At 45.4% G+C, this 23,393-nt stretch overlaps 2 protein-coding genes across 6 annotated transcripts; both read right to left on the bottom strand.

Moving 5' to 3' along the window:
* Nucleotides 1–479: 479 nt before the first annotated feature.
* Nucleotides 480–15,077, bottom strand: LOC113138479 (dematin). 5 transcript variants are annotated; one of them, XM_026320952.1, is made up of 17 exons: nt 14,977–15,071; nt 9,312–9,376; nt 8,707–8,741; nt 8,241–8,324; nt 8,024–8,152; nt 7,526–7,570; nt 6,761–6,926; nt 6,511–6,555; nt 5,795–5,947; nt 5,582–5,691; nt 5,218–5,323; nt 4,463–4,521; nt 4,310–4,352; nt 4,201–4,208; nt 3,873–3,929; nt 3,606–3,686; nt 480–3,429 (listed from the first exon to the last, which is right to left on the bottom strand). In XM_026320952.1, exons 3-17 carry the CDS (start codon nt 8,716–8,718, stop codon nt 3,316–3,318), a joined length of 1,212 nt encoding a protein of 403 aa, XP_026176737.1. In that variant the 5' UTR covers nt 8,719–8,741; nt 9,312–9,376; nt 14,977–15,071; the 3' UTR covers nt 480–3,315. The 5 variants fall into 5 exon arrangements, with proteins under 5 accessions (XP_026176737.1, XP_026176739.1, XP_026176740.1 ...); XM_026320954.1 differs by having other exon boundaries at nt 8,241–8,321; nt 14,977–15,070; XM_026320955.1 differs by lacking the exon at nt 9,312–9,376 and having other exon boundaries at nt 8,241–8,321; nt 14,977–15,077.
* A 2,915-nt stretch (nt 15,078–17,992) lies between these two features.
* rsph14 (radial spoke head 14 homolog) lies at nt 17,993–21,381 on the bottom strand. The gene is made up of 6 exons (XM_026320957.2): nt 21,126–21,381; nt 20,436–20,538; nt 20,040–20,158; nt 19,571–19,796; nt 19,260–19,396; nt 17,993–18,738 (listed from the first exon to the last, which is right to left on the bottom strand). The coding sequence occupies exons 1-6, from the start codon at nt 21,298–21,300 to the stop codon at nt 18,476–18,478; spliced, it is 1,023 nt and encodes a 340-aa protein (XP_026176742.1). The 5' UTR covers nt 21,301–21,381; the 3' UTR covers nt 17,993–18,475.
* Nucleotides 21,382–23,393: the final 2,012 nt, after the last annotated feature.

Genomic DNA, 23,393 nt, shown 5'->3' with positions numbered 1-23,393 from the left:
TGGTGATATTAAAACTGATTTGTACGTGTTGTTTGTTAGTAAAGTTGCTCCTATTTCCTGCAGAGCTCCAGTGATAGTTGTCTGCATACAGGAGACAACAACAACAACAACAACAACAACAACAACAGTAATATCAGCTGCTTTTAGTGGGCTAATGTACCAAAACCTGAACGAACATCAGATTTAAAAAAGAGCCTCTCCTCTTATTGCACACCTGAAGTAATGAATCAGACACTGAGCTTCAGTCATAATATTGTGTTCCTTGAAGTCCTGCAGAGCCTGATCCAGGTCCCACCTCACTGCTCTTCCTTTGTGTGAAAACATCCTCTGTGCTTAGCAATAATCAGATATATCCAATCATTTAGGTCACAACACTTAATCATCTGGTTTAGTGCAACACAAAGAGCTGAAACACACTGAGGTAAAAGTAACGTGACACTGGAGTATTTATCATGTGAGAAAGTTCACCCGTCTCCTCGCAGCAAATCGAAATGCTCTTTATTGTAACTCATGGTCAATCCTTCATCTGTTACATCACCTGCAGCCACGAACAGAAACATCTGGAATCACATCTTCATCCTGTGGTTCACTATGTACAGCAGCAGCAGGGCGACTCCGGAGAGGCGTGTGGTCGACGCTGAGTCTGACCTCTGACCCCTGTCTGACCTCAGTCTGACTCCATCTGTAGTCTATGTCTGACCTTTGACCTCACAGGCTCAAATCCAGGGTAAATATTATTTTCCATCTAAGAACAGAAGCTTGTAACTGGCAGCGTCGTTACATGAATGTCTTTAAATAAAGGTTAAATCAAAATATGACATCATCATCATCATCATCATGACATCATGGTGCGGCAGTTACGTTAGCCTATCAGACACCCCGACAGCGGCACGCCTCCACGAAGTCGCCCTGCGAGTTAAAACGACTCATTAACAGAATAAAACACGTCAAAATGTAGAAAAGAAGAAACAAAACATGGAACAATCTTCGTGTCGTCATGGCGTTAGTCACAGCAAGCCACTTCCTGTCTCTAACTACAACACAACCAATCAGAACAAAGCAAAAATCCTCAGTATCATTAAACAGCATCAGGATCATTCCTCAGAAAGAAAGAAGGAAATCATCTCGACATAAAGTGACCAATGCTCGTCTCACGCGTCTGAGCTGCTGATTTAAAGGCGCAGAGCCTCATTTCACCTGTTTCCATTGGTTTGAACATACAAATCTAAAAATACTTCATTTTTCTTTAGCGATTTATTTCTTTTCTCCATCACTTGATTGATTGTGGAGATTTAAAAAAAAAAAACAGCCACACAGTCATTAAACCAAACTGTGTGTGAACATAAAACTCTACGTATTGCACCTTTAAATCATCAGTTCAGGTCAAAGTTCAGGTCAAAGTTCAGGTTTAAGTGTCCACCGGTGTTGTGCTGAATGATTAAAGGTAAAGGTGTGAAAGTTTTATTGCAGTGCAGGTTCAGATCCGATATATGCTGGTGAGTATTAACTCTATATGATATTCATATATACGTGTGTGTGCTGCTGTGGTTGGGGATATATTGTCCAGTGTGTGTGTTCAATGTCTCCAGTCGTTTCCCATCATCCCTCTGTCGTCTCTGGCTTCAGAAAAGTCCAGGAAACTGTGTCCACGTTGCCTCTTTTCCTCCTGAACGTGTTTCCTCTCAACATTCATGAGCTGAGAAATGGTTTGAGGTTTAATAACAAACAGGCCATTAGTCCTGGAAAGCTTAAAAAATAGCTGCAACTCTCAGCCGACGCTGCTGACGGCCCCGAGACCGGTTCCACAGAGACCGACTCGGACTTAGAGTCAGTCTAACCTACCTGTTGATATAGCTTTAATGGACTAGTTTGCTGTGAATTCTGGGTAAATTAAGACTAAAAAACACGTCCGATTGAACCTGCTCTGCTCCTTTAGGAGTTTTACTGGGAGAAGCGAAGACGTCTGCTCATCTTCTCCTCAACAAAACACCAAAATAAAATCTATAAGCTTCTCTGTGAAACCGGCCTCTGATCTAATCACTGATAATGTGTGTGTGCTCCAGGCTCTACAGGGCAGTGGTGTTTGCTGGGCAGAGAAGAAGAAACATGGAGACAGTCTGATCAGGTTGTTTTTTGTTTCCTTGGCTCAAACATCAGATATGAGATTATATATTATGTGGCCAAAAGTATGTGGACAGCTGCTGCTCTAACAGCCTGTGCTCTTCAGTGTCTGTATCACAGAGACAGAGTCACTTTGTTGTTGTTAAAGGAATAAAATGACACTAAACAGAACAATGATATAATTCATGTGCAGCTGGTTCAGGTTTTTTATCGACTGAGGAAAGAGATGAGGTTTTTCAGCCAATAGAGTCGCTTTATTTAAAAAACATCTCTGTCCTCAAACGAATCCAGGACGAGAGCAGATTATGGGCCTTTTCTTTTCAAACCATCGTCTGCAGAAAACTGCAACCAAACTTTTCCATGTCAATGAATCTGACATGTAGCATTAGCTGAGCTAGCTGTCCATTCACAGCTGCTGCACAGGTGTTAGCGCTAACGTTAGCAGGAGCTGCAGGATCAAACTGTCTCCTTGTTTTCCTTCTTGGTGCTGGGACAGAGGTGCGGTCACTGTGACATCATAGGTGGCTTAGCCAATAGGAACAATCGTTGTACAAATTACTGACAGGTCTTTACCCTGGATCAGCTGATCGGGACCTGTACTGAAACCTGACTGGGAGTCAGCAGGAATGTTTAATGTGTCTGGGAGCTCACTAAGAAAATATTACTAGAAATCCAGAAACAGCAGGAAACGGTTGTAGCACAGCTTCATCGTAAAAACTGTCTCAGTCTCTAAAGCCAGCACGTCCATCTGAGCCTACAGCAGAGTACTGCTGCTTTCTGCTGCCGCTCAACCTTCTGTGACCTAACAGAGGGGCCACGGCGTCAACCGGGGACTTAACTGCATTTCCCAGAATCCCTCCGCTAGAACCCAGCAACAGGGCTACACGTCCGAAGAGCAGGTTTAGGTGCAGCCGCTGATCATTTGATTTCCTCCAGTCCCGTCTCCTCTGGTCTCTGTGTGTCCAGACTCTCTGGTCTTGTATTAATCAACATTAACAGACATCTACAGGCTAAAGCTCATTTCTGTGGTTTCTCATGTGTGCAGCAGAACTCTACCACCCCCCTGTGTTTCCTCAGGCGTCTACACACTGACTGTGACGATGGTGAAGGTGCTGCTGATGATGACGGTTGTTCAGATTCCTGCCAGTGATCCAGGAAGAGCAGGGCATTGTGGGAGGTGCAGTCCAGGCGCCATCAGAAGAGACAGACTCTCTTCTTCAGGTCATTCCTCTTCCAGAGAGAGAGGCGGTCGAAGTCCTCGATGGACATCCCGAAGACACTGAAGAACTCCTCTGGAGAAAGGTGTCTCTGAGGGGCGAGAGACATAGAGAGAGAGAGAGATACAGAGAGAGAGAGAGAGAGAGAGAGATAATTTCATCCAGCACGAGCATAAAAAGATTTTGTGTTGAAAAGTTGCTGTCGTTTCTCAAAAGGCTCATTTCAGCTTCACTCACTGATTTATCAAAAACCAAAACAAGTTTTACCTCCAGTCTGGTCCTGTCCACGTCAGGCGGCAGTTTGCTCCGTCCTCTGTGAGTCACCACCAGCATCTCATAGGGGAAAATCTATAACCAATGATCAATGAATCAATCAGTAGTGATTATATGTTAGTAAGAGAATAAAGTACTTCAAATTAGAAGTACATAAGGTAGTTAACGTCAGCTACTCAGAGGTATATAAAGTACTTCAAATTACATTTGGATGATGGTACTTTTACTGCAGTAAGACTGTGGATGCAGTACTTTATGTACCTTATGTTCCAACATGCTGGGGAGAGAGTTTCCTCTGTCCATCCTGGAGTCTCCATTCTGACACACACACCAGGGGTGACATTTACTAAAGTACTGCACTGACATACAAATTCAAAGTATTTGTACTTCATGTGAATATTTCCATTTCATAAGTTCTACTTGTCCTCAGCTCCACCTCAGAAAGACATTTCTAAACATCTCATTGTTCCAAACGTGAGGATTTATTCCATTATTCCTATTTCTTCTTAATCATTTAGAGGTCTGGACAAATGTTTCAGGCCTGCTAAAGTATCTGCACATGGTGTTTGTTGAAAGACTCCGACTGTACCTGAAGACCTGCAGACAGACAGAGAGAGGAAAGAAGAACCACCTTAAATGTAGAAGTAAAAACCAGCGTAGGACTGTGTCAGACTGTGCATCAGTAAAAACAGATTTACCTGCAGGCGTTTTCTCCGATGACCTGAACTCGGTCGACTGCAGCTGCAAACACACACCAACATGTTGATCGACTGTAAACTCAGACTGTGCGTGTGCGTGTGTGTGTGTGTGTGTGTGTGTGTGTGTGTGTGTGTGTGCCCAGCAGGACTCACCCTGGACAGGCCCGACTGACAGGAGGCTGGGAAATACACAGACCTGGAGGTGCTGGACCCTGGGGGGGAGGAAAGGAGTTAAACTGCAAAGAAACAGTCTCTGTTTAAGAGCCAGCGCCCCCTGTGGGACACCTTGGTACTGCAGGTGTGTTTCAGGCTCCTGGTTCTGTTTGTCCCTCTGACCCAGAACTGGATCAGACCTGTGGCTCCAAAGTGTTTTCCAAACCAAAGCTTCTACTACAGGCCTCATTTTCCCTTTGTCCTGACAAAAACAACCAAGCTTCATGTGTCCCATGTTTGAGACTCCGGGACCCTGGTTCAGTTTCTCTGCTGCTCATTTGGACTTATGGTTCTTGTAAAAAGTAGAGTCCAGGACTATGGGTGGAACCAGAGGAACAGGAACAGCTTTTATTGAGGACTTTGATGTCTGTAGTTTGTTGATATGGAGCTCAGTTTAACTCATTCTGCCGTTACTGTGTGTGTGTACAAACTGTAGTATTTCCAGTGTGGTACTACTGCAGGTACTGCAGGTACTGCAGGTACTGCACAAAATGAAGCTGCTCTAACTCTTCATTAATCTGTGTGAGCGTGAATTTTGTTTGGTCTGTGATTATCAAGTGTGAACAGTGTGAACAGACACACACTCTTCTTTCTGGTGTCACTACAGACGCTTGCTGTGCTCTGGGGAAATCAGACTGTTACTGACTGTGTGCACGTGTCTGTGCACGTGTCTGTGCACGTGTCTGTGCACGTACCGGTGTTTTGGCTGTGGTCCGGCAGAGAGCGGGTCTTCCTCCTCAGAGGAGCTGCAGACTTCACCAGCTCCTCCTTCAGGATGATTTTTCCCAAATTCGACTGAATCTGAAGTGAGAAACAGACAAAACCAACATCATACGACTTAATGAGAACGTTTTGTTGTTCTCATGAAGAACGCTCAGCACAGCTTCTATTGCTGACGTGCTATGATATCAATACTGTTCTGCTTTCAATCAGTTAAATGCAGGAACTGAGTAAAAGGTTCTATGAGGAACCAGTTAATTCTCTGTTTCAGCTGCAGTTCTTCAGGCTTTATGAGTTTATGAGTCAGGCATCGTGCAGGGAAAGTGAATCTGTCGGCACCTTGTTGAGTTCTTGTGTCTGCAGCGATCGGAGCCCCCACAGTTCATCCACCAGCTCCCCGTCCTCCTCCTCATCTTCATCCCTCTGCTCCTTCCTCCTCCACTCCTTCTCTGCAGAGACGAGAGGAACCGAGGAAAGAAGTTTAGTCTGATTAAACAGGACCGAAGCCTAAATGCTGCACGAGGTGTGTGTGTGTGTGTGTTCAGACTGTACCAATCACAGCCAGGGAGGGGGGGCAGGGCCAGTACTCGGTCTCTATCTTAGAGGGCTGGTTTGGATCTGGAGGCTGAGCTGCAGGAAACTTGGAGGACTCAATGATCAGATCCTCGATGTGTTTCCCCTGAGGGATGGCGGAGGATGCCACATCTGGATACACACACACACACACACACACACACACACACACACACACGCACACACAGACTGAGTCAGAAGCTGTAAACAGTGTCGGTCGTTCTCAGCGTCTGGAGCTGGTTTTTGGAAACAGACGGGCCTCCCATTGTTGGTGAGGAAGAACCATGTGAGCCAGGTCAGCGGTGTGGCTCCCTGCTGGGTTTTTAATAGTTTTTGGACAACAATGGAGGTCTACGGCACAGACCAACAGCCTTCAGTGCATATCACCAGCAGCAGAACTGACAGTGATCAGCTGCTCTGTGCAGTGAACCCATGGGTGCACAGACAACTGACACTGGATCAGTGTGACACTGAAGGAAACTTAAAAACATGAAGATTCTGAGTGAAGTTCTGCAGCTGCTGTTTCCTCATTTTTATGCAGTGGGTTTATACAAGTCTGTTCTGGATGTTAATGTAAGTTTTATTAAATCTGTTAAACACACCCTGGTGGTGTGTGTGTGTGTGTGTGTGTGTGTGTGTGTGTGTGTGTGTGTGTCTGGGCAGGTCAGAGGGATGGAAATATTAAAATCCTGTACCTTTTCTGTAGATGGGAGGCTTCTTGTAGATGTTGGTACCATTTTCTGTAAAGAAGAAAAGAGCAGTAGCAGATTTTAGCAGCAGTCGAACAGCAGGAGAAAAGTTTGGAGTGAGGGACTGCTGAAGGTTCAATGGTCTGAAAGAGTCCACGAACAGGGTCCTGGAACAGGGACCTACAGTTCTGGGCCTATCAACAGGAGATTAATACACCCACACACAGCAGAGGTTCTGGAAATGCTAAGTCCTTACCTGGCCTGTGGAAGTGCTGCACCGTGCTCTTGGTGCCAGGGCAGTGTGTGCTGGGTGTGTGTGGCGCTGGCAGAGGGGGTGCGCTGGGGGTCCTGCTGGACTGGACCGTAGAACCAGGAGAGGATCCTCCAGGAGATCGAATCTCCAGCCAGTCTTTTGACAGGTTCTAGAGACACAGGGGAGTTTAACCTGAGACCTTCAGAGACCAGGGCACCTGGTCCTGGTTTTACCTGGTTTCACACCTCACAGCAGCTTTAGCTTCAAAGACCTTTAGGTTTTTACTTTTCATTTCTCTTTTCATTGACAGAACGAACCAGAACCACATAAGCAAGATCCAGAGCATGTGAATATGAACAGCTGCACCTCATACATACAGACAGTAACTGAGAAGGAAAGGAACCAAGGAGGAGAAGAACCAAGAGAGGAGAGGAACCAAGGAGGAGAAGAACCAAGAGAGGAGAGGAACCAAGGAGGAGAAGAACCAAGAGAGGAGAGGAAACAAAGAATGGCTCCTGGTGCTTTACAGGATGAAGCAGAGAAATTAAAGCAGGTTTATGATCCATGACACAATAATGACTGAGCTGTGTCATCACACTAAGTCAGCACACATAGGACTACAGTAACCACAATGCACCAGGAGTACACCTGTTTCAATTAGAAAGGTTTGTTTAAAGCAGAAATGGCTGTGTGGACCTGGAGGTTGTTTCCTGATGGAAAAACAGGAAGTCATAAGTTTCAAATATGTAAAGAGAAGAAGAGTCTTACCTCAGGGGAGGGAGGAGGCGAGATGGAGCGAGGAGACAAAGACCTCTGGAGGGAGCAGATGAAGACAGAGGGAACAGTCAAACATATTAAAGCATCATGGGAAAAACTGGAGCTTTGGGTCACATCAGCAGGAACCAGAGCGTCTACTGGACTGACACATTTACTCCTCAGTCAGCTAACGCTAGCTTTGGACTGGACACTTTGGCCCAACCAGGCACCTGGGTCAGGTGTGTTCAGCCAATCAGAAGCTGGAAGATGCCAACTCACGTTGTCTTCCCCCACATGTGCACAGCTGCATGACGTGGCGTATAAACACTCCCTGACAATGTGATATCAGGTAAAACCACAGACCCAGATGTTTCCACAGCACCTGCCTCAGTCGCCTCCACAGAGTCACTGAGCTCAGTTTGGAAACATCTGGAATGAGACTGTGGTTTGACACAGCTGTTCAGCAGGAGATCAGGTGATTTGTTAGCAAGGACTAATCTGAACATTCACCTCCAGGGGACTGTAGCTGTAGTGCGGCTCGTAGATCATCAGGTCTGGTCTCTCTATATCCAGGATGGCTTTGTCTCTGGGCAACGCTGCCAGGTCCTTATATCCGATCACCCCATCCTCCACTCGGGCCTGCAGGGGGGAGGGAAGACGAACGCAGAGATTAGAGAAGAAGATTAATCTGAAGGATAACGTAACGTGGTCTGTGTGTGTGTCTCACCACGATGGCGGCAGCAGGGGATCCTGAGATGCTGGACCCTCTGAGCGACAGCACACTTCCTGGAGACGTCTGAGCCAGCTGCTGCTGACGCATACAGAGGTCAGAGGTCAACCACAATATTCAGCCACATGGACAAGGGCTCGCGAAGGAGTCGATGACAAACGTTTCTGCTCAGGAAAAGTTTTACACTTTGTTGGTAAAAAGACTTTTAGCTGCTGGTTTTGATTTTCTGGCTGTAACTCAAAGGTGACGTCAGTGTTTCACAGCTGCAAAGGAGAAACTGTATCTGTGCCTTTAAAACGAGACATCAGGTCTGACCAAAGCTTCATGGTTCATGCCTCACATTTAACATTTAGGGGGCAAGAACAGAAAACAGACACATTTAGTTTTGTTCCCTCAGACAATCAGCAGGAACATGACAACACTGGTTTGTTCTGGGGTCAGTGAAGTAAACACAGTTATTTACCTTGGGCATCATCCTGGCTGCTGATTGGTCCGTTCCTGCAGAGACACAAACAAAACATAAGTGTGTGTGTGTGTGTGTGTGTGTGTGGCCTGTGCTGCAGCTGCAGTTCCTCTCCTGCCCCCTAGATGATGCTGTGATCAAACATCCCCACAGACTGTGCACGTCTCTTTCACCATGTTTCCCTCACTTTACTTCCTGAAGCAGGACGTCTGTGTGTGACGTCTGTGTGTGAGCTGGTGGACCATGAGCCAGAGAAGACAGAAATGTGTCTGCGCCTGGAGATAAATGATCTGTACCCAGCTGATCAGTCTGTTTATCTCTAATTAAATCTGAAAATAAATCTGTTCCATAGCGTGTTAGCTAAACATGTCCAGACCTGTCTCCGTACCTGAGACTGAGAACAATAAAGTTTTACTTCATCTTTTTGCTCCCAGTACTTCATGCATGTAACTGAGTCAGTGAACTCTCAGCCGCAGCTGCTGGGTTGCCAGTTCTGCATTGTCTGCTGTGACCGACGGACACAAAGGGACGATTCCAGAGTCCAGCTCTTTGTCCAAGCCCCAGTGTTAGTGCGGGTAACGTGCGGTCAGCGCACAAACAGTTACCTCAGGGAGAATAGGGGATCATGTCTGTGTGTGTTCGTCTTCAGGCCCTTCAGCCCGATCGGCACCTGGAACATACATGAAACATACGAGAAACTGGTCACAGCAAGAGACGAGGCTGAGACTCACTTTTCACCTGTTCTCACCAGAAACAATGAGGGTCACAATGAAAAACCCAGAACCCAAGAGCAGAAGGTTCACTCTGTAAATAATATTCTAAAAGTGAGTCCACATCATTGCAGATACAAGCTAATAAAGAGGAAAGAGGAAATTCTTGCTGCTGGTCAGTTTGCTGTCACGTCCTGTTGACGCTGTGGCTGCAGATGTTTAATGAAATCTGATTAATGATTAACTTTCCAGCAGTGAGTTTGTGACTTCCTGTGGACACACGTCTGTTTTCCAGCTGCACACTTCCTATAATGAAGATGAATTCAATGACAGCGCGGTGAAATGAAGCTTTATGATGAAATCACATTTTCTGCCCCTCAGTATTGATCCCGGTGTCACTGACTCTCAATTATTCATGTCAGCATGAGGTCGACTGGCTGCTGAGCCAAACCTTCTACTTTGTCCCGCTCTACATTTATCTGATCACCAGCAGCCTCAAACTAAATACTGATGTGATCATCAAGCCTGTCAAACGCAGCAAAGGATTTCTACACTGAGGTATTTCTACAACGACGGGTGATACGACAGACTGAGATGATTTTCCAACCATAAAGATGTTCAAGGGGAAAACCTTTCGTTAAGGTGCTGGGTTTCAGAGGAGGAAGAGATTTGTCCCTGTGGGGAGATAAGTTACAATCTTATGGCGACATGGTGATCAATAATCTGATCAATAAGGGGAAGGAATCAGGTGTCAGCTTGTTGCCTCAGTCAGTGAGAACAGGCAGAGCGGATCAGGAGGCTCGGACCACGTTGGGGGGACGATGGAGGTGTAGCTGAGTCCTCACAGGCCAGAACTAGACCTGTCGGTGCCACACAGTCCCCCTTCATGTCATGGGACTCTGTGTCGGAATCAGCAGATATTTGAATGGACTTCTGAACACAGATGGAGTCGTCTTTGTTGAACATCCCACACTGAAGCCCTGCGTCTATTTCCAGACTCTGGGTTTATTTCCAGGCTGTTGCTAAGTGATGGCTTTGGCAGCAGTTTGATCTGAAAATAAAATCTGCCCAAAACTGAAAAACAACATGAGACGGAGAGAAAAGCTGCTGTTTGACTGAAGCATTTGGAGTTTTCCTGATGTTTCCTGATGCAGTTTCATCATGTGACAGATGAAACAGGTATTGTCTGATCTGAGGAGTCTGTGGTTAAGATTTGTCAGCACTGACGTCTGAATAATTTATCGTCTGTCTGTTTCAAAGATCCAGCATCATTTATTTGTCTCAACCCTTTTAACGTCCTGCTGCAGTTTTATGGCGGATGTTTGTTGGGGTTAACAAAGTTCAGCGGCTCTGTCGGGACAGGTAAGGACCCAGAGGAATGCTGGGAGATATCTGAAGGTTGCTAGGTTACCACAGGCAGACGTCCAATCAGCTAGCAGAAATGTGGGAGAGACAAAAGGGAGATGCTGCACTAAAATAGACCTCCCACCATCAGACCCCCCCCACACACACCAAGAGTGTACAAGTGGGTTTGTCCAGGGTCCAATAACTGTCCATCACAGAAGTACAGTACTCTCATCTATAATTTACTGCAGTAACAGTAGAAATACCACAGTGTAAAAGACCTGTACTCCAAATGTTATTGCAGTTCTAAAGGTACCAGCTTTCTAGTAGTTTCTAAGAGGTTTTGGACAACTATGGAGGTCTACGGCTCAGACCCATAAGCTGAACCAGGTTCTGGATTCACCACATTCACACATGGAACTACCATGGTCTGAGTTCGACAACGACAGGAGAAGTTTGGTTCAAACCTGATGCGGGTTTAACGCCTGCAGATATAAAGCGAAGTGATTTTTGTGGTGGGCGTTCGCCTCCCGCCCTCTCCCTCTTTGTGTCTGGAGGAAGAGACGTAAATGATGTCGTTAACGTCACCGTGGAGGCCGTTAGTAGCGGTCACTGCGTTCTCACAAACACAGAACACAGACGGGTCCTGAGAACGTGCAGACCCACATTCATCACTGCGGCACACACACGTGTCTGCACCTCAACAAACTGCATGAGTACTGGTAGACCAGTGGTGGTGCATTCATGGACCCTCTGCCAGATAAGACTTTTACTGTTTATCCATTTATCAACTCAACTGGGCTGAAGTCAGGAAAAGACTAATGTTGGTGAGAAAATGACTGAATCTTTCTGATCAGAACCAAAATGCTAAAAAACCAACCAACCCACATTAGTCCTCTATAAACTGACTCTTCTGAATTCATGGCTGCCTGACAGTGACAGTAGCTTTGTAAAATTGAAAAGGCAGCAGCTGTTCAGTCTGAGATCCTGGAACTGGGCTGGTGGATCCAGCGTGACTGTAACAGGCTCCGTGTGCAGGTGTGATTAGCTGCTTCACGCCGCCTGTCTCTTCGCTGCCTCGGCTGAGTCGTGACGCAGCAACATGGAAAACGCGACGCTGTAAATGGGTCAGAGTCCTGCTGAGCTGCACCTGCAGCGTTTCACTCCAGAGCTGAGGAAGAACCAGGACCTGAGCACAGGAACAGGAAGAGACCTGCGGGCTGGTCACTACTTCCTGTCCCCATGGTTTATGAGGCGGCCCAGTGGAACAGCAGCACTCATAAACACATCATCAAATTATTTAAGTAGTATGACTAAAGGCTGACACACTGTGGGCTTCAGGCAGACGTAGAGAGGCGGGGCTACACTCAGGTGTACAGGTGTGTCTGCACATCATGGTGGTTTGATCCTGGGGTCAACTTTGGCAGCAGGTTTTAATCTGAGCTCAACTTTCATTAGTGTCAAACACCAGACGACAACAAGGTACTAATACACACACTGTACTTTCACTGCAGTATCACTGAAATGCAGTATTTTTAGTGGTTTTTCGTGGGTCTGGGAACTTCCTCCACCCCGGCAGTCAACAGATCAGGGCTGAGTTCCAGCATGACCCCCCGTCACTGGTTTCAGTCTGACGCTTGAGTGTGAGTGTGAGTGTGTGTGTGTGTGTGTGTGTGTGTGTGTGTGTGTGTGCGCTCTTATCACACCTCACACAGACGTGACCACGCCCTGCCTGACATCGTTATGGTAACGGCTGCTGTCATTGGCTGACGGGGACGACATCGTTATCGAGTGTGTGGAGGAGTTCAGATTGACAGGTGCTCACCTGGAGGGGGCAGGTATTTGTCATCACATTCCTGGGTATCTTGGGATTTTCCCCCCAGGGATCAATAAAGTTTGATGATCAGACTGTATTTTGTTGGATCCATAAATGTAGAGCAGGAAAAAGTCCAAGGTTTGACTCTGACATGTAGTGAAGTCCAAGGATGAAGTAGCACTACATGGAAATACTCAGGTACGAAGTACTAATACCTCAGACTTGTGTTTAAGCAGAGTGTTTAAAGGCGTGGGCCTGGTCTAATATCAGGGGGAACGTGTTGTTCTGTCATATCAACAAACACATGAGCTGCTCCACTTAAAATTCCTGCAGTGGCAGAGCTGAGGGGGCTGGACAGCAGCACAGACCTGCTCCCTCCACCAGCAGCTCCACCACCGGCTGTGCCCGTGGCCTCATTCCTGCAGCATCAACAACCCCCCCTCGGCCCCCAGACCCCCTGCTGTACTCAGAGATAAGCGCTGAGGCCTCCCCCAGTGCAGCTGCAGCCTGGATTCAGTACGCACCAGTTATTAAAGGAGACTTCTGCCTTTACAGGGACACTAGAGCTCAGTGCAGCTCCAGGTCAGTTCATCATTTTCCCTCTAAAACAACAGGAACCTGAGAAAAGTCTCCAAAGACACATTTTCAATATCGTGTTCGATCTGACCAACAGCAAAAATCCAAACATCATCAAGCTCCTGCCAGATATTTTACAGTTCAGCTTTAAAATGACTGAAGAAACGATTTAATAATCAAAATCATTTTCAGACTAATCGTTGCTGCTAAACCTATAAGGGGGTCAGGACCATGTGGTTTTTCTGTCCTCTAAACAACTTCCTGCTGCTGCAATAAACCACATGGTCCTGTGGATCCAGTCCCTCACTGGGACAAGATTAAGGTTTAACAGAGCCAGCTAAAAACCAGGACCAGGACCTAACGGAGCCTGCTAAAAACCAGGATCTAACAGAGCCAGCTAAAAATCAGGACCAGGGTCTAGCAAGCGAATCCAACAGAGAGAAGCTATAGCCAGGAACAGGTCCAGACTTCTAGTGGGACTGGAGCACAGCAGAGACAGAGCTCTAGTCCTGTGTCTGTTCCTGCTGCGGCCGAGTCTTGGTTTCTGTTGGATAACAGGAGTGAGGATGAGTCGTGTCCAGGAACAGAGGAGCACGTCTCACGCCGACGCCATCGATCAGACTCAACCACAGCCTGAGAAATCAGATGTCAGAACCAGCCTCCAGGTCCACGTCTGACACATTAACCAGCATCCTCACTGTGCTGGGACGGGCCACGACCTTTCAAACAACCTGAGCAGTCATCACACTCAGCAGGAGGTTTCTGGCTCCAACTGGACTGGACCCTGTGAGTCACAGCTGATCTCTCAGGACCTGGTGCTAACGGAAAACTCAGCCCTGTGGTGACACACACAGACCTCAAACACACATTTCTGACAATCATTGATCTCAGCTTCAACTCAGATGGTCCCAAAGCTGCAGACCAGACCCACTGCACCGTGGACATAAAGGTCCAGGTCCCAAACAGCAGCTCCACATCAGAACTCCCCACAACTGGCAACATTCAGCAGGAATCAGGTAAATTAACTGACAGCAAATACAGCAGGCTCCTATCAGACCACAATAGGATCAATAGACAGATTGATCAATAGATAGATTGATCAATAGATAGATTGATCAATAGACAGATAAATATATGGATAGATGAGTGGATGGATCACAGGAAGATCAGAGGCAGGTTTCAGAGTGGAGGCTGGTTGGCAGATGTTGTGGAGCTGGATGAGGTGGGGGAGGTTTGAGGGGGTGTTACATAAAACCATCCTCTCCTCCTTAATCCATCCTCCATCCTGCCTCCCTCCTCCATCCTCCTCCTCCCTCCTCCATCCTGCCTGCCTCTCTCCTCCTCCATCCTGCCTCCTCCGCAGCCTCTTACATAATTTCCCACTGCACCTGAAGCGGACACACTGATGGATTCAGGTCTATGAGCTGGGGGGCCTATAAGGAGGGGGAGCCGGAGCTGCTCTGCCCCGCTGCAGAGCTCCGCAGCCCGGCGTAACAGAGCGCCTGCTCCCGCGGACAAGGTCGACCACAGGCGGGGAGAGTCCGAGCCGAAGTCCCGCTAAAAACATAATTTTAAGGCAAAAACTTGCGATTATTTCCGCCGGATGTTGGAGACAAACTTCACTTTACTGCTTGGCTGGAATCATCACGGTCCGGAAACATTTCTAGAATATTCCTCTAATATTTCTACAAACCCTCCGGTCCGCCGGAACCTGGTGAGGACGTGAAGCTGCGGCAGGTAAATGTCTGTGAAAGTCCACGTGCGGACGTTGCTGCTGTGGCAGGTGTGTGACAGGTGAGGTGTTCGGGTCCCGCAGGATCTTACCTGTTCGCGGCTCAAGGTGTTTGTCACAAACATCCAGCAGCTCCGTCAGCTGCTTCGCTCTGCGCGCTCCCTGATATAGTCCGAGGCAGCGTGCGTGTGCGCGCGTGTGTGCGTGACGGCAGCGTCTCTCTCTCTCTCTCTCTCTGCTGTTACCACATTATGTTTCCATGTCTCTCTACCTCTGTCTGGATCAGTCCATTTGGAGCAGTGGGGGGTGTAAGTAACTGAAGTACATTTACTCCAGTACTTAATATACAGCCATGAAGTATTAGTACGTTATATCTGAGTGTTTCCATGTTGTGCTACTTCATCCTTGGACTTCACTACATGTCAGAGTCAAACCTTGGACTTTTTCCTGCTCTACATTTATCTGATAACTTTAGTTCCTTTTCAGGATCAGATGGATCCAACAAAATACAGACTGATCATCAAACTTTATTGATCCCTGGGGGGAAATTCCCAAGATACCCAGCAATATATAAAGTACTTCAAATTAGAAGTATATAAGGTAGTTAACGTCAGCTACCCAGCAGTATATAAAGTACTTCAAATTAGAAGTATATAAGGTAGTTAACGTCAGCTACCCAGCGGTATATAAAGTACTTCAAATTAGAAGTATATAAGGTAGTTAACGTCAGCTACCCAGCAATATATAAAGTACTTCAAATTAGAAGTATATAAGGTAGTTAACGTCAGCTACCCAGCAATATATAAAGTACTTCAAATTAGAAGTATATAAGGTAGTTAACGTCAGCTACCCAGCAATATATAAAGTACTTCAAATTAGAAGTATATAAGGTAGTTAACGTCAGCTACCCAGCAATATATAAAGTACTTCAAATTAGAAGTATATAAGGTAGTTAACGTCAGCTACCCAGCGGTATATAAAGTACTTCAAATTAGAAGTATATAAGGTAGTTAACGTCAGCTACCCAGCAATATATAAAGTACTTCAAATTAGAAGTATATAAGGTAGTTAACGTCAGCTACCCAGCGGTATATAAAGTACTTCGAATTAGAAGTATATAAGGTAGTTAACGTCAGCTACCCAGCGGTATATAAAGTACTTCGAATTAGAAGTATATAAGGTAGTTAACGTCAGCTACCCAGCGGTACATAAAGTACTTCGAATTAGAAGTATATGAGGTAGTTAACGTCAGCTACCCAGCGGTACATAAAGTACTTCAAATTAGAAGTATATGAGGTAGTTAATGTCAGCTACCCAACGGTATATAAAGTACTTCAAATCAGAAGTATATAAGGTAGTTAATGTCAGCTACCCAGCGGTATATAAAGTACTTCAAATCAGAAATATATAAGGTAGTTAACGTCAGCTACCCAGCGGTACATAAAGTACTTCAAATCAGAAATATATAAGGTAGTTAACGTCAGCTACCCAGCGGTACATAAAGTACTTCAAATTAGAAATATATAAGGTAGTTAACGTCAGCTACCCAGCGGTACATAAAGTACTTCAAATCAGAAGTATATAAGGTAGTTAACGTCAGCTACCCAGCGGTACATAAAGTACTTCAAATCAGAAGTATATAAGGTAGTTAATGTCAGCTACCCAGCGGTACATAAAGTACTTCAAATCAGAAGTATATAAGGTAGTTAATGTCAGCTACCCAGCGGTACATAAAGTACTTCAAATCAGAAGTATATAAGGTAGTTAACGTCAGCTACCCAGCGGTATATAAAGTACTTCAAATCAGAAGTATATGAGGTAGTTAACGTCAGCTACCCAGCGGTACATAAAGTACTTCAAATCAGAAGTATATGAGGTAGTTAACGTCAGCTACCCAGCGGTACATAAAGTACTTCAAATCAGAAGTATATGAGGTAGTTAATGTCAGCTACCCAACGGTATATAAAGTACTTCAAATCAGAAGTATATGAGGTAGTTAATGTCAGCTACCCAACGGTATATAAAGTACTTCAAATCAGAAGTATATAAGGTAGTTAACGTCAGCTACCCAGCGGTATATAAAGTACTTCAAATCAGAAGTATATAAGGTAGTTAACGTCAGCTACCCAGCGGTATATAAAGTACTTCAAATCAGAAGTATATGAGGTAGTTAACGTCAGCTACCCAACGGTATGGAAAGTACTTCAAATTAGAAGTATACGAGGTAGTTAACGTCAGCTACCCAGCGGTATATAAAGTACTTCAAATCAGAAGTATATAAGGTAGTTAACGTCAGCTACCCAGCGGTATATAAAGTACTTCAAATTAGAAGTATATAAGGTAGTTAACGTCAGCTACCCAGCAGTACATAAAATACTTCAAATTAGAAGTATATAATGTAGTTAACGTCAGCTACCCAGCGGTATATAAAGTACTTCAAATTAGAAGTATATAAGGTAGTTAACGTCAGCTACCCAGCAGTACATAAAATACTTCAAATTAGAAGTATATAAGGTAGTTAACGTCAGCTACCCAGTGGTATATAAAGTACTTCAAATTAGAAGTATATAAGGTAGTTAACGTCAGCTACCCAGCGGTATATAAAGTACTTCAAATTAGAAGTATATAAGGTAGTTAACGTCAGCTACCCAGCGGTACATAAAGTACTTCAAATCAGAAGTATATAAGGTAGTTAACGTCACCTACCCAGCGGTATATAAAGTACTTCAAATTAGAAGTATATAAGGTAGTTAACGTCAGCTACCCAGCGGTATATTAAGTACTTCAAATTAGAAGTATATAAGGTAGTTAATTTATAAATTGTTATTTATTGATTTATTATTTAGCGGGTATTTCTACTGTTACTGCAGTAAAGGATGTGAGTACTTCATAGATCACTGATGATGCAGGTTGCGTGTATAAATATTATTATATTATATTTTGTTTATTCAAAATTGTATTTAAATTGCCAACAGTGTATAAAAACACCACAAGTCCTGTATTTAAACAAAATATCCTTCAAGTACCAGCTATGAAAGTACTAGTATGAAGGCTTTTGAATATTACAGTAACTGCTGATCCAGTAAAAACAATACAAACTGGTGTCTGACTGTTCCATTAGACCAAACATCAGCTTCAGATTCAACAACGTCACAGAGAAAGAAACAGTCCTGACCTCTGCTCCCTGCTGTCGTCGTGTTTTCAGCTTCAGCTCTGCAGATTCAGGAGCTTCACTCATGCATGTGGATGTTTGTGGCCTTGATTTGACCGAAGAGCAGCTTCATTCACTGCAGCAGGTCACGTCTATCCGGGACCCACACGCTGTGGTTTACGGCCCCGAGCTGGAGCTGGAGCCGGTTCACTTTGTCGTTTCAGCATAAAAATCAATTCAACATTTAACCAGTTACAGATTTGAATATATACAGTTTGTATTTATTGATTATAGTTTCAGCTGTAGACTCTGGTGCAGTGATTTCAGTGTGTGTCACGTTATATGGAGCTGATGACAATAATAAATATGAAGAATTGTTTTTTTTTTTGTCTTATCAGCTGAGACCAACCCAGTAGGTGTGTCCTGGGGGTCAGAGGTCATCAGGGGGTCCAGGTGATGACCCTGACAGCTGTCTGTGCAGCCCGCCGGATGTCCGGGTCCCTCTCTCCAGCCTCACTCCTCTTCACCAGCAGGGGGAGCTGCTCCAGCAGGAGGCGGCGGCCGTCGGGAGCTTCAGCCAGGGCGGTCAGAGCCCGCAGGGAGTACATGATGAGGGCCTTCTTCTCCTTCTCCTCCTCCTCGTTCCTCTTCACCAGGTCCAGGAGGACTGAGATGATGCCCAGGTCCAGACACTGCTGCTTCCCTGCAGCAGGAGGAACCACTCAGAGTTCAGGTTCAGTTATTCTGTAGAGACCAGGTTCAAACAGATGACGGGTCCAGGCCTGACTGACAGCTCTTTGGACCCAGTCACAAAGAATCAAGACACTAGTTTATATAATCTCTGAAGACTACACTTCCCAAGGTGCATTTCACTGAACCTAGATCACACTGATAAAACATAGAGCAGTTTAAAATGACATTACTTCCTGATTCTGCATCTGCCTGCAGTGAATTCAGTAACCATGGTGACGAGTTTTGTTCCTTGGGTTCTTCTCTATAGCAACAGTAGCTGAGGCTCATGGGTGTTGTAGTATTTAACTCTAAACTGACAAATAGACAAGTGTAAAGTAATCAAACAGTTTCCATGTTGATGAACATTAAGATAATATACAGATCTGTTGGGGTCCACTTCACTGACAGCTCGGACAACGGCAACTTCAGCCTAGTGCTTCAAGATGCTGCAGTGAGTCTGAAACAGACCAAGGTGTGTGTGTGTGTTTGTACCTGCAGTGATCATCACAGTGTACATGATGACTCCTGCAGCGTTGGCCTGAACCTCGAGGTCCTCGTCCTGCAACAGGCCGACCAGGACAGGAAGTACCGCCCCCTCACACACCTGCTGCTTCCCGTCCTCTGGAACACTGAGACCAGCAGACAGAACAACAAACAAACACTGAAACGCTGAAACGTTACTTCTTTCAGTGCTTCAAATGAAATAACCTACTAAATGGAGATGAAGTTTGAGTTTATATGTGAGAGCTGAGGGTGAAGTGGACCTGAAGTGTGAGTTTATGTAACTGAGCCTGGTGTTCAACCTGAGGGCCATCAAGACTGCAGACGCCTCTCTGCGGACCTTCAGGGAGCGGTGGGAGAGTTTGTGGCCCAGCAGCGAGACACCGTCAGAGGTCAGAGCCGGCTGAGCGTCCAGCTGGGAGCAGCGGCTGAGGGTGGAGAGGAGCAGCACCTGCACCTCCTCCTCTTCTTCTTCTTCTCTGAGCTTCTGCATCAGTTTAGGAACCAGACTGAGGAGAGCCTGTGCACCTGCAGGACCAGAGATTAGACTCAGCTGGACCACCACTATAATCTGAATATTTTAGCTTCAGCTATGGGAGTCATTTAAGCCAACAGAGGAAATGTGTTTGTCACAGTGAATGTTTCATTTTCCTAGTTTAACTCTGACTCTCTCCCAGCAGGAGAAGGACGTATGGCTGTGTTGGGGCTAAATGTTGTCTCCCCGACTCTCAAATCAAACCTGTGAACTTAACGAGAGCACGTGGAGCAGACCTGCAGGCAGCAGAGCGAGGCGGTTCAGGACCAGGTGGACGTTTCTCCTGCAGGAGGGCGAGGAGTCGCCCAGCAGCAGAGAGAGGGGAGGCAGGAGGCAGGAGGAGAGCAGGGCCTGTCTGCAGGACGACACAGAGACGAGACACAGACTTTCAGACAACATGTCTCTGTTTCCAGTTTCAGTTTCTTGATGCTGACCTTTAAATACCACACAGAATACAGTGGGATAATACAGCTAGTTATCATTTTACATCTAAATCCAAACCTAAATAAATGATGGGGACTAGAGGTATTTACAGCAGCTGGACTAAGACTGCCACCTGCTGGTCAGACGTATCTGTGATGAACACAGAGTCCGTGAACTCAACAGTCCAGCTGCTGTGTCTGTGTATTTACCTGCCAATGCTGTGGCCCGTGAGCAGGTGGAGCAGCTCGCAGGTTTTTGTTCTGACTGACGGATCATCATCCTTCAACAACACCTGCAACTGCTCCAGAAAACCTGGGCAGAACAACAATGTGTAAGACAAATGATGTGCAAGTACTTCGAAACAGTACTTTCTACATGTGTACTTTATGTACTGAGTCACTCTACATCACTGACTGTAGGGCCGACTACAGAAAAGGCTCCATCACCTTTAGGTTTCAATAAATGATCTGAGGATGATCTGAGGGACCTTCAGGGTGAGTATGGACAAATGAGGTCTGAGATCTGGACTGGACCATGCAAGGCTTGAAATAGTCCAGTGAAAAGCTTGGACTCCCTCCTGAACTGGACTGGTAACCAGTGTAAATATGTTCCCTCTGGTTCTTCCCCATTGAGAAACAGTACTTCATGTTACTTTCCACCAGGAGGAAATACTGCACTTTTTACTGCAGTGTCAGTTTGACTTTACAGCTTTTATTAAAAAAACATAGTTTATAAAATATGTTCAATTATCAATTTGCTGATTTTCTATTCACGTTTCTGTGACTGTTTCCGGTGTTGGACCGATACTACACCCTGGTACCATCTAACGTCACGGTGTAGTATTAGTGCAGTACTTTAATTAGTACTTTAATGGGGCTAAAGCTGTGGTTCTGGTTCACCTCCATGGACCGTCTGGTAGAGCCGCTCCGGGTCGTGCATCAGGTCGCAGAGTGAACCCAGAGCCCGCAGCCTCCTGTCCGGGTCCGGCGGCTGCAGCTCCTCGAACAGCTTCGGGACGGCCCGAAGCCCGAAGGCCACCGGGGCCCGGGTCGAGTCTGTCACGACAAAGGCCATCCGGGCCGAACCGAATGAGGTTTGAACTTTTAAACCGGGTTAACCTGGAGCTAACCGGGTTAGCTGCTCTGTTAGCGCTAACGCTAACGTTGCCTAGTAACCGCGTGTAAACGTCACCCTACACGGTGCAGCGTTCAGGGCCTGTAGGAAAGTAGTAATTTAATAATTTTTGATTGTTTCATTTAAAAATTCTGAAGAGTTGATGGTAAAAGTTTATCAGATTGAATTTGTTGCTTTTCTTTACCACACCTGTACCGCCCCCTCGTTGCCGCTGAAATCTGTGTGATCTCCTGTCACCCATCTACCATCAGAATGAGGATATAAATACCTGGAGAGGGGGGCCTCAGGGTGTGGTCTTCTGTCCAGAAGGGTTTGTAGCCAAAAGTGTGGCCTGGCCTGTCGGTGGCACGGACCATTACAGAGACCATCTCTAGGGGTCTGAGTGGCAGCAGTGTGTCCTGTCTGGTCCGGGCCTGCCAGGTGTCTGGTCTCTCAAGGATTCGAGGTCCGTGCCGTGCTGTCTGTGCTGTCTGTGCTGTCTGTGGTCCTGGTGGTTTGTGGCCTCTATATAAATGATGTCATTGTATTAAAATCACAACACGATGTCACACTTTTTTTTCTTTAATTTTGATCTATTTAAAGCATGACTTTCCGAACATACGGGTCTGTATGTAAAGTCTTTCTGGGTTTTTCTTTAATTTTAATCTATTTATTTATTTATTAAGTTTGTCTTTCAAATCCTGTCGTGTTGTATGTGAACCACAAGGAGAGAGAATGTCCCATCCAGAATTATGTGGCTCTTTAGCTCGTAGGCTTAAGTAGATACCCCCAGTCCAAAAGGTTACAAGCTCGAGTCTTGCTCCTTTTTGTTCGCGAGCACATGAGAAGGTTTTATAGAAATGTGTTTTATTATTATGTAGGTTTAACATGTAACCTGGTCCACTGGTCTGTGTCGCGGCGGTGTGGCCTGTCTGGTCCGTCCGTGGACAAATTAGTAAGCAATAATACAGAACATGAATTATGTTGAGGGTCTTTTACTAAATGTTTCTGGATAAAGGTCAGGTGTAAGGGAAAAATGAGTTTTAATGATTGATTATTCTCACTGATTATGACTTTTATTGTTTCTTACTGTATTCTTGGGTTTTTAGGTTTCACAGGTTTTCATTTACAGGTTGAATCACAGAGTTCACTAACACTTGTGTTTTTCATAATCATGTCTGATGTTTATGTTCTTCCTGACCCAGTACAGTCTGACACTAAGGGACACAGTGTTCTCAAGGATGTTGGTGAGGAGGATCTGGGAGAAAGGTTCCTTAGGACACCAGGTGTGGGGAAGGGACCAGTATAACAGAGCAGACCCAGGATGGAGGGTTAACTGTCCAATGAGAATATAGAGTTTTAGAATACAGCCTTATTAGGGAATCACTTTGTGGAACAACAGGGAAGAACAGACTCAATTATCTGATCATGTCAATGATCATTTGCATTTACTTTGCATGTCTGTATAAGTAGAGGCCTCAGCCTGATAGGAGCTGAGTGACTGGGGAACAACATGGGAAGACTGATCAATTGTGTTCAACTATGTTTGCTCCTTTCTTGCAAGAAATATATTCATAAAAGACAGTCGGTCTTCACTCTCTTTATTGCTCATCCAACAACGGTTGTTTTGCCACAACAATTTTGCGCTCTGTGAATCAACCTGTAAATGAAAACCTGTGAAACCTAAAAAACCAAGAATACAGTAAGAAATAAAAATCATAATCAGTGAGAATAATCAATCATTAAAACTCATTTTTCCCTTACACAGGTCAGGTCAGTTTCTGTAGGCTGTGTTTGTGAGGCTGTGCTACAGTGATGGATTTTCTTTTTTTGCTGCAAGAAAACTGGAGAAAATTGAAACTGTGTGAACATAAACAGGTAAAACATGCAAAAACATAACCATCATATAGTTGAGTGTTTTAACTTACAAGAAATTGTTCTGTCTTGAGTGCACTTCAGACCTCACAGCAACACCTTTTACATTACATGTTTGGTAAAGTGAGCGCACTGTACTTTTCCCAGTCAGAGCCAGGCTTCTCATGTTTCAGCTGAGC

Source organism: Mastacembelus armatus, chromosome 9 (genome assembly GCF_900324485.2).
Source record: "Mastacembelus armatus chromosome 9, fMasArm1.2, whole genome shotgun sequence".
NCBI lineage: Eukaryota > Metazoa > Chordata > Actinopteri > Synbranchiformes > Mastacembelidae > Mastacembelus > Mastacembelus armatus.
The sequence above is the reverse complement of the archived record's forward strand: the minus strand, read 5'-3'. Positions and strand labels throughout refer to the sequence as shown.

Coding starts and splice junctions, on each gene's coding strand:
- LOC113138479 (XM_026320952.1), bottom strand. Junction 3,687..3,872: donor CCAGCATGTTGGAACATAAG/GTACATAAAGTA, acceptor CATTGGTTATAG/ATTTTCCCCTATGAGATGCT. Junction 3,430..3,605: donor TGGACAGGACCAGACTGGAG/GTAAAACTTGTT, acceptor CTCGCCCCTCAG/AGACACCTTTCTCCAGAGGA.
- rsph14 (XM_026320957.2), bottom strand. CDS start 21,300: ATGGCCTTTGTCGTGACAGACTCGACCCGGGCCCCGGTGGCCTTCGGG. Junction 20,539..21,125: donor CTACCAGACGGTCCATGGAG/GTGAACCAGAAC, acceptor TGTTCTGCCCAG/GTTTTCTGGAGCAGTTGCAG. Junction 19,397..19,570: donor GCAGTCTTGATGGCCCTCAG/GTTGAACACCAG, acceptor TGCTGGTCTCAG/TGTTCCAGAGGACGGGAAGC.